General features: G+C 34.0%; 1 protein-coding gene across 1 annotated transcript; it reads right to left on the reverse strand.

Moving 5' to 3' along the window:
- Positions 1-224: 224 nt before the first annotated feature.
- Positions 225-1,442, reverse strand: LOC149668577 (uncharacterized). Its single transcript, XM_089840827.1, has 3 exons — positions 860-1,442; positions 539-740; positions 225-312 (listed from the first exon to the last, which is right to left on the reverse strand). Exons 1-3 carry the CDS (start codon positions 1,148-1,150, stop codon positions 290-292), a joined length of 516 nt encoding a protein of 171 aa, XP_089696953.1. The 5' UTR covers positions 1,151-1,442; the 3' UTR covers positions 225-289.
- Positions 1,443-10,987: the final 9,545 nt, after the last annotated feature.

Here is a 10,987-nt window from a genome sequence, read left to right on the forward strand (position 1 = left end):
TTGACCATTATTCGTTCTTCGATGTTGACCATTATTCGTTCTTCGATGTTGACCATGAACAGATATGACGTTGGGTCCATAACCAATAAGCCATGTCGTCGTGAAGTATGCCATTAATGGGTTCAAACGAGCTATTTCCCTGTCTTCTTGTTCTGCCTGGTGTATCTCGTACCTTAGAGTGCGTTCGACTTCCCAAATTCGGTTTGATGGCAGCAAAGCCACCGCCATCATAATTCGTGCAAATTGTTTCGCAACGTCATTGGTTGTGTACAAGTCTCGCAACCTCAGACTAACAACGTTTTTCCAAATAGCCTAAATAACAATATCACACTCTTAAAAATCAATGTGCAAAATTTTATCACCAAGGGATCACCAGCTTCTATTAGAGCTGGTTTTTTCTAAGGTGCTGGTTGAGGGTAAAAAGCGTGCGGGTGCCAGAAAATTAAATATCGCCTAAAGAAGATACTCCACACGCCAAGCGGCGCCTTTGAAAACCCGCTTGTACACATTTGATATATGTGTTGTGAAATTGATATACCTGGGTAAAATGAAAAAAAACAACCAGAAATTTCCATAGCCGGTGGGAATACGTTTCTGAATGCCGTCATCGTGGCTCGCTCAAAGTCGGATAAAACGAGTGTTGGTAAAAAATCGGGAAATTTCTGCCTTAACCTCCTTAAGATGGTTTCATACGCTGTAATCGTTCGTCTAGTCATCAAAGCATACGCCATAGGAAAGGTCTGAAATAGTTTTAATTTTTTATACATTTAGAACACATTATAAAGCTCGGCCTATAAGCATTCTAAGTATTTACAAAAGAACGGTTCTCTGTAAGGATGTAAATGATTAAATGACTTACGGAATCAAACGCAACAACATAGATAGTGAACAACTGGTCGAACATTCTCGGGACGACTTTAAAAGTTCCATCAGCGTGTATTACAGTTATTCTTCTCGGTATATCGTTCGTAAATACCGGAGATAGAAACAAAAGCGTTCCTCCCGCATCACCACCGGGGTTTAAAAACGAGTCGTAAAACAGTTCTCCACTCTTTGACATGGAATAAAATGGAGAGTTTTCCACCGCCACGGCCAACTGATTGGGTGTTCTTATACCATTTGGCACTAATTTCCGTCTTCTTTTGTGCATTCCGCTTTCAACGGATGCAAAACCGACAGTATCTACATTTGGATATCTATAATTATACAAAATTATATATATATATAATTATTCCTTATTTATATTCAAAGTTGATCACAAACATCTTAAAGCGTAATGTGTTCAATAAATAAAACTATTACTAACCTCTCACTAACGCTGTCAAAAAGTTTGCTCACGGCGGTTGGAGATTGCGTCGCTTCGTTTTTAAGATCAGATTTGAATCTCTTTATTTGAATCGCGCCGTCGTCTTCTAAATGATTATGACCTTTTGTAACTTGGAAGTTACCATCACCTTGTATGGCCCTTGCCCCACACTGCAGACTATTTGTGCACACGAGATACACTTTACCTTTTTTTTTGGTTTTTTTTGGCGATATTGAAAATTATTGTGAATGTAAATTTGAGGGTTTTTCCTCAACCCTTCAATCACTTCCATAACTTTAGTGTAAAAGCAAGTGTAAGGAATAATGATTGTGGTTTCTAAGCTGTCGCGCAACTGTTATGCCAATGACTGGGATCAAGATTGCAAGACAGCATTTTTTGTCTATTGTAGTCAGTAGACTAAATAAGATAAGCCAACAAGTTAAAAAATATTGAAAAAATATTTTTTGTACCTTGCCAAAATTGTCTAGTCTACTGACAACTAGGCCTATACATCTTAAAAAATATTTTCTTGCAATCCTGCTCTCAATTGATAAAAAAAGCATCTGAAATATTGAAAAAATATGTTTGTCTAGTCATACTTTTTTATTCTTTTAAATGCTTTTTTTTTAGTTCCGCGCTGCACTTTCCAAGCATTTCCACCCGTAAGACCATCCACTTGTTATTCCTCTCCACCTGTCCTGGAAATTCCTTCATTAATCAATTACTTACAAGCACTTTTTCAATTTAAATCTTAAAATTTGTTTACTATCATCTCAAGCACTTTGTTAATATAAATCTTAAACTTTTTTACTATCATCTCAATCATTTTGTTAATTTAAATCTTAAACTTTGTTTACTATCATCTCAAACATTTTGTTAATTTAAATCTTAAAATTTGTTTACTATTCCCATCATCTCATGTTAGAATCATATCGTCCGTTCGTTTCTAGTCCAAATAAATAAAACTCTTTTATGTAAAATTTTTATGCAAAACTAAAATGATTTAACATGATTCAAAGATAACTGAAAATATAGTAAAAGTTTAACCCTTATAAAATTCACTGAAAAATTTATATAATATACCATCCATGTATACTTAATGATGTTGTAAACTATAATAAACATTGCATACACACAAAAGGGCCCGTTCATAAATTACGTCAAACTTCTCCACGAATATTCGACCGCCTTTGCTACACTTACGACTGGTTTCATAAAATCTTTAGAGTACCCCTCCTTGGAATTTAAAGATAATTTATGGATGACCCCTAATCATATTAAAGGGATTGGAACCCTCTAACAATAAAGGGATACTGACATGTGTTTTCTCACGGATGCAAACCCTTTTAATTTCTATTTGGGATGAACCGGTACCGATACCATATCGTTATCGGCACCGATACTCAGGGTTTCCCGATAGTATCGGATCGGTTGGTTCGATACCGATACTAAACCGATACTCGTTTAAAATGCGTTATATGGCGCTACATGGCGCTACATGACATTTTAAGTCTTTTAGTCACGAAATGATGGTGATAATATCTCATTTCTATGAATTTGAATCGTAACGAGTTCTCATTTATATAAAAAGTACCTGAATTCAGTTTATCTAACGACTAATAAGCGAAAATCATTATTAGTACGCGTCTGTAGGGATGAACCGATACCATATCGGTATCGATCGGTATCGGTTCATGTTTGTACCGGTATCGATCGGTATCGGGTTAAGCCTGGTATCGGCCATCTCTAATTTCTATAAACATTAACTTTGGTTTATTTAACAATAGGCTTTATTTCTGCGGAAACTAAAAGTTTGAAGTTTGAATTTGGTAAAAGTTAGTAAAATTACAAATTCAAGAATATTAACACATCAAAATTATAAGAAAATGAAACAATTTTTTTTTGGAAATTTTATATTTATCTTTGACTGTCCTTTAATTGTTGCTTCAATGCTTCAATCTCGTTTCGGTTTTCATGGGCTTCATATTTCAGGCCAACCATCTCCGCTTCAACAATTGATAGGCGACTTTTTGGTTTTAGTTCCGTTACCTTAACCGAATCATCCTATAATATTTAAGTTTGGGTTTAAAAAACCATTAAATGATTTAAAAATTAAAATAAGTACTTTTTCCGAGGGAATTTCCTCCATTTCTTTTACTCGTTCTTCCAATTGGGCCTTTTCATTCAGTAGAATTGCTCTAACTCTTTGACACTCTTGAACTAAAGAATGGTTCCATTTCCATAATTGGTCATTATCTCTCAAGGCATCGTTTCTTTCGTTTGTAAGCTTTGAAATGACCTCATTTGACGAGGATGAGGCATCATTGCACTGAGAAAAAAATTAAATTAAAACGTACGTCTTTATCTCCATCAATTACTTTTAAATTCTTTTACTTTGCGTAATTGACTTTCGAGTAATCTTTAAGATTAGAGTTCTCGTCCTCCAGAATTTGACATTTACGTCCAAGTTGGTCATTTTCCTTCGATAACTGCAATAGAGCCCTTCATTTCGCAGTTTAACTACTTCCCCGTCAAATTTTTGGAGTAATTCGTTCTCTCGCGAAAATGAATTTAAATATCCATCTTTCGGTTGCGTTTCACTTTCAGCCTCAAGAAAACGGGGACTGATTGGTGTAACATGCAAGGCCGGAACTGCTGAAATTGCACCTTGAGCGGCTCTAACATCTAACAGACTATTATGAAAATAAACACTCAATAGTTTTAGGTTATAAAGTTTTGATTGAAATTAGAAAGAATTGATTCAATTAAATCATTTACTCAGGTTGACTTTGACTATAAGATTCCACGCTACTATCAAGATTTAGACCCAAACGACAGGTAGCGGCCACAACTTTAGTACATTCCCTCTCATCCGATATAGCATGCTTATCATTATTAAGTAGTTGGTTCTCTCGCGAAAATGAATTTAAATATCCATCTTTCGGTTGCGTTTCACTTTGAGCCTCAAGAAAACGGGGACTGATTGGTGTAAAGGCGCGTTTATAAGCGAGCGAGGTGCCGAAGCGCACTCTTTTTCGTAGGCGCCGGCTCAGGCGTGACCGTTTACAAAGACGCGAGAACCGCAGAGGCGAACGTCTGAAAGTTCCGTATTTTGCGCTGAAACCTGGGGAATCAGACCTAGCGTTTCCTCCAAGCTTCATCTTTTTCTTTTTTAAAGAATTTAAAATTGGTTTTTTGCTCCTCTTGCCAAACCTGATTCAATTGAAGCTAATCAATTAAAACTGTTGCATTATAACGAAAATATTTTTATACTTCTCGAATAGACTGAATCAAAGAGCTTTTTTGAACTCGAAAATATGTCGCTTTGCTGATGCTTTGTATACGAGCATATGTTAGCATTCGCAGCGCCTACGTAGGGTTAAGACAGGATCGAAGCAGCAATAATAATATTTCCTAGAGGTTTTTGACCTAGCTTAGGTTGGCTTTTCCACATATTTGTATGTCCTCTTTGGCATGTAGCTTCTACCGTTACCATCGAGCCATAGGTCGTTGTTTTTACATCACATGGTAGAAGGCATTGGAAGCAGAAATGAAACAACTGAAGCAAGGCACTCTCAAATACTAAAATCTTTCCTTCCGTCATCGCGATTTCGGGGTTCACGTCGAAATTTCTAACACTGAAAGTAATCAGTTAGTCCACTTCTAATGAGTCAAATATTAAAACAAACACGCACTCAGTAATATCCTCCTGAGGTAGCTCGGATGGAGTATAACTAACATCTAAGGGATTAGGGGCTTGCCCTTCGTCTTCTTCTTCATCCAAGAAATGCTTAACTTCTTGACTACCGCTAATTTCCTCAGATGTATCAGGGCTTTGCGCATCTCTTTGGCATGCAACTTCTATTCCTATTTGGTCAGTTTGGCAGCCTTTAAATTAAAATGAAATTAAAATTGAGTCGTTCAAATTAAAATTGAATCATTCAAATAAAAATTGAATCATTCAAATTAAAATTGATAAAATCAAATTAAAATTTATTAAATAAAATTAAAATTGATTAAATAAAATTAAAATTGATTAAATAAAATTAAAATTGATTAAATAAAATTAAAATTGACTCATTCAAATTAAAATTGATTAATACAAAATTAAAATTGACTCATTCCAATTAAAATTGACTCATTCCAATTAAAATTGACTCATTCCAATTAAAATTGACTCATTCCAATTAAAATTGACTCATTCCAATTAAAATTGATTAAATAAAATTAAAATTGATTAAATAAAATTAAAATTGACTCATTCAAATTAAAATTGATTAATACAAAATTAAAATTGATTAATACAAAATTAAAATTGACTCATTCCAATTAAAATTGACTCATTCCAATTAAAATTGACTCATTCAAATTAAAATTGACTCAATCAAATTAAAATTGATTAAATCAAATTAAAATTGATTAAATCGAATTAAAATTGATTAAACCAAATTAAAATTGACGCACACAAATTAAAATTGATTTAATCCAATTAAAATTGCCTAAATCAAATTAAAATTGATTTAATCCAATTAAAATTGACTAAATCAAATTAAAATTGATTAAAATCACAAAGATATCCAATTAATTGGTTCACGCAGAACACTTTGGAATCACAAAGATATCCAATTAATTGGTTCACGCAAAACACTTTGGAATCACAAAGATATCCAATTAAGTGATTCACGCAGAACACTTTGGAATCACAAAGATATCCAATTAATTGGTTCACGCAGAACACTTTGGAATCACAAAGATATCCAATTAAGTGATTCACGCAGAACACTTTGGAATCACAAAGATATCCAATTAATTGGTTCACGCAGAACACTTTGGAATCACAAAGATATCCAATTAATTGGTTCACGCAGAACACTTTGGAATCACAAAGATATCCAATTAAGTGATTCACGCAGAACTCTTTGGAATCACAAAGATATCCAATTAATTGGTTCACGCAGAACACTTTGGAATCACAAAGATATCCAATTAATTGGTTCACGCAGAACACTTTGGAATCACAAAGATATCCAATTAAGTGATTCACGCAGAACACTTTGGAATCACAAAGATATCCAATTAATTGGTTCACGCAGAACACTTTGGAATCACAAAGATATCCAATTAATTGGTTCACGCAGAACACTTTGGAATCACAAAGATATCCAATTAAGTGATTCACGCAGAACACTTTGGAATCACAAAGATATCCAATTAATTGGTTCACGCAGAACACTTTGGAATCACAAAGATATCCAATTAATTGGTTCACGCAGAACACTTTGGAATCACAAAGATATCCAATTAAGTGATTCACGCAGAACACTTTGGAATCACAAAGATATCCAATTAATTGGTTCACGCAGAACACTTTGGAATCACAAAGATATCCTATTAAGTGATTCACGCAGAACACTTTGGAATCACAAAGATATCCAATTAATTGGTTCACGCAGAACACTTTGGAATCACAAAGATATCCAATTAATTGGTTCACGCAGAACACTTTGGAATCACAAAGATATCCAATTAATTGGTTCACGCAGAACACTTTGGAATCACAAAGATATCCAATTAATCGGTTCACGCAAAACACTGGAATCACAAAGATATCCAATTAAGTGATTCACGCAGAAAACTGTAGATCTGTAAAAGGTACAAGATAAATGGGTACACACTTCACACGCAGAGCAGTGAATCGAAAGCACACTCAGATTTAAATGATATACTATAAAACATAAAAAAATACCTTTAAATATTGTAATACAATGTATAAAATATACCTAAAAAACCTAATAAACACAATACACTCGAATGCAATGATTAACACCCGAATGAAATGAGTAGCACTTGTATGAAAGTCAAGTAATTAGTACAATTTTTGTACCAAAAAAGGATAATAAAACATTACACTCGAATGAAATGAGTAACACTTGAATCAAAATCAAGTAATTAGTACAATTTATGAACTAAAAAAGTTAAGAAAACCTTACACTCTATTGAAATGGAAAAAATACTCAAATGAAATGAGTAACACTTAAATGTAAATGGGCAAAATTTAAGAATAGCCCCTGCTCTTCCAAACTTAATAAATCATATACCAAATGCACACCATTATAGTGAGCGCAAACAATAATTACCATTAAAAAACTAATTATATATAGCAGTGCCAATGCCTTTGCCGGGACTCGCTGTGATGATACACGCACGTCCATTACAAAAACATAATACAAATATAGCTCCAAACATTCGAAGTTTCAGTGATGCAAGAATCGCATTTTAAAAAATACAAAACGAACCAAACCAAACATTTATGATTTAAGGTAATTTTTTTACTAATTTTAACAAAATTCATTCCGCGTAAATTATTTTATTTTTACATAATTTACACGTTATTTTAGGTTAGGTTTGGTTTGGTTAAGTGCTGCGCCACTGCGTGTATCATCACATCGAGTCCCGGCAAAGCCTTTGGCACTGCTATATATATAATTAGTTTTTCAATATTAATTATTGTTTGCGCTCACTATAATGGTGTGCAATGAATAGAGGAAGGCGTAAGCTTTCATTTGGTATATGATTTATTAAGTTTGGAAGAGCAGGGGATATTCTTAAATTTAGCCCTTAAATGAAAGTCAAAAAATTAGTAAAATTTATGTACCAAAAGGTAACAAAACCTTAATAAAAGCCTATATGTTTCTAAAGTTTAAACAAGATTATTTAAACTTACTAATTTACTAGCCTTTTAACAACGCAAACCACTTGATAAAACCTAGGGCCCAAAAATAAGGCTTAAAAGTTAATTTGATGGGTGAACCACAGCTACGTGACGGCGCTAATTTGTTTGTAGGGTTCGGTTCACCTCGGTTCAAAGAGTCAAGATCCAAACTAAACTATATCGTTATTGTCACTGAACTGAATATAGGGGGATGGCGCTGCAGTGTTTTCAAAATGGCCGCTTCAACGGGTACGATGTGTTTACCTAAGAATTATGAATTTAAATGTTAACAAGCTAAAGGTAACTTTGTTTGGAATTTATAAGTACGCGAATTACAACAAAGGAGACCAAAAACGATGTCTAATAGAAGTAGAACAGGTATACAAGTACAAGCACGTCATATTATACGGCATACAAAGGTAACAAAGTAGAGACGACCGAGGCTTAACAATCGTAGAGCTTTGCTTAAGTGAAACTAGCGATCTTCAAGGGGCTGAGCCTCATCAAATAATCAGTCAATTGAAAGGTAAAGATAAAGGGGAAAATGAAAACACTGTTTGGTTTTTTTACTACTTGAGCCTCTTGAGGACGTAAGCGCAACTTCATTGGGCCAACAATGTAAACTCAGAGTGAACAGTGAGTAGTTTTGCCGTTTTAAAGAAATTGCCAAGGATCTACACTCTACCATAATAATTAAGCAAGCGAAAGAAGAAAAAGATCAGAAGTGGATGTTGGAGAGATGGAAAAGATTCTCGGCCTCGATGTGCTACTCAATATATACGAGCACTGCATTGTTATAGGAAATAAGGTGTCCCACAAAAGTTGCCACCCTGTCAATTGCTGACTTAATAAAAAAGTGGACGGAGAGAATTATGTTTTGAAGAAGAAACGTAAATATTACGGACAGATTCTGTTGGGGAATGGCATTTTTAAATTTTGAACAATGTCGCTTTATCACTTAAAGGAAAAAAATTCAACGACGACATAGGAGTCACAGTTGTAAAAAGAGACAGATTTTTTTGTATTGGTTAAAAAGTTAAAACACGTTTATTTTATTTTCTTGTTGCTAAAATTAGTGGGATACAATTGTAAAACTGAGTCACAATTAAAATAATTTTTTAAAAACCAAATGTCCATTTTATTAAAATCTTAATCTAACTTCATCAAATATTGGCAATGACAAGTTTACAATACCAGCTGAAATCAAAAACATGGGGTTAATGAGAGACGTCATCTCGCAATCCAGTTTTTCATTAACGATTGAAAAAAGTTTCAATCTTTGTATCGCTCTCTCTACATGCATTCTTGCTTTTGCCAATTTCAAGTTTTCGAGGGATTTTGTTCCCGTAAACTGTTTAGTTTTTTTCAGAAAAGGCGGGATAAAATTTCAATTCCTCTTTCTAAACATTCGGTCTCTATTCTCAATCGTCTATCTACCATGCATGCGTCAACATTAGGTGTTAATTTGTCCAACACTTTACTGTGTAAAGTGATAAATTTGTCAAATGCTCTTCCTCCATAAGCTCTACTCAAAAATATAATCGAACCAGCAGGAGAAACGCCGACCAAAACTTAAACAATGTGATTACCTTTATAATAAGACAAGATTCTACTTTAAGGCACTTAGGTTTTTCTATTTGAATTTCGGTACATTGCAATACCACCACAGTTTTTTCAAAGTCTTTAAAGCATAGGAGCATGCTATTAACAGTAGCGTCGCTAGGGTTTGAAATTTGGGGGGCGGGGCTAAATCTGGGCAAACTAGATATTATAAGAACTTAATAAAAAATTGCATAATGTGTAGACCTTTAAAACTATCCGTAAATTTGTGTCAACGTGAAATTATTCGTATTTTAAAGATATACAACCTTTTATTGATAAAAACTACGGAAGCGATTATGAAGGATTTTCACTCGTCTTAGGTTTATTTTTAGTTTTGGTTAGCTTTTAGTCCACACTAATGGGACTCCCTTCTTCAAAATTGTACTGTTTTATATTGAAATTCATCTCTGCAGAGATGAAACTTAACGAATCTATCATTATAATTTTTTATATATTGCTACAGAATTTTATGTTGCTAACAGCAATTTTTTGGTAGGGTTTACGGATTATTTTGGGGGGCTAAGTTTGAAATTTGGGGGGGGGGCTATAGCCCCCCCAAAAAAAGACCTAGCGACGCCACTGGCTATTAATGATATCTTCTTTGAAGGCCATTTGATTTCGCATTTAAAAACATCCACGACTATAAACACTGTTAGTTTTAAGTATCTGCGGCAACTGGTATCTGCCATATTAAACATAGTAGAAAGAACTGGGAACGACAAGTTTAGTTTAATTTTAATTAAAAGGAGAAGAGATAGTCCTTCTATTGGGATCTGAGCTTTGAAATTTATTAACATTGTCATAGATTCCACAATGGCGTAAAATAATTTGAAATGGTGATACCGGTCATACGGCTTAAATCCTTCCCAGTTTTAACTGAATTCATAATGCTAAAGGATTGAGAAAAGTAGGTGTTTACTTGCACTGAAACATCTTTTCTCTCTTGATGTAAGGGCTCACAGACCTCAGCTTCGGGAGCATGCAAACCAAAATTAAATATTAGCTTGTTTGTCAGTGGATTCTGGGGCACCTTCTATTTCTCTTTCTGAACTCGACTGCCTATAAGTTGAAGGTTCTGCATCACTTTTAATTTTTATTTGTCGATTATCAGCCCTTTTTTTCTTCCATTAACTTTCTTTCGAATATCTTCGGAAATAATTTTGTCGTTGGTCAATATAGGCAAACATTGTGAAGGGTAAGTTCCAAGCTTTAGTTTCCTTTTCCCTGTTGGCAAATCTCAAGTAACAAGTACATTAAATCCTGGTCTTAAATTCTTATTACTTAAAAAACCAAATTACCTGGAAAAAAGTAATCAGTCTTCTTGAAATGAAAACTGCATACAACCATGTGATTTGAAATATCTTTTC

The sequence above is a fragment of the Phalangium opilio genome, unplaced genomic scaffold (assembly GCF_054372755.1).
Source record: "Phalangium opilio isolate 3A_F unplaced genomic scaffold, DU_Popi_V2 ptg000055l_1, whole genome shotgun sequence".
Classification (NCBI taxonomy): Eukaryota; Metazoa; Arthropoda; class Arachnida; order Opiliones; family Phalangiidae; genus Phalangium; species Phalangium opilio.

Coding starts and splice junctions, on each gene's coding strand:
- LOC149668577 (XM_089840827.1), bottom strand. CDS start 1,150: ATGCACAAAAGAAGACGGAAATTAGTGCCAAATGGTATAAGAACACCC. Junction 741..859: donor ATGTTGTTGCGTTTGATTCC/GTAAGTCATTTA, acceptor AAACTATTTCAG/ACCTTTCCTATGGCGTATGC. Junction 313..538: donor TTTTTTTTCATTTTACCCAG/GTATATCAATTT, acceptor ATTGTTATTTAG/GCTATTTGGAAAAACGTTGT.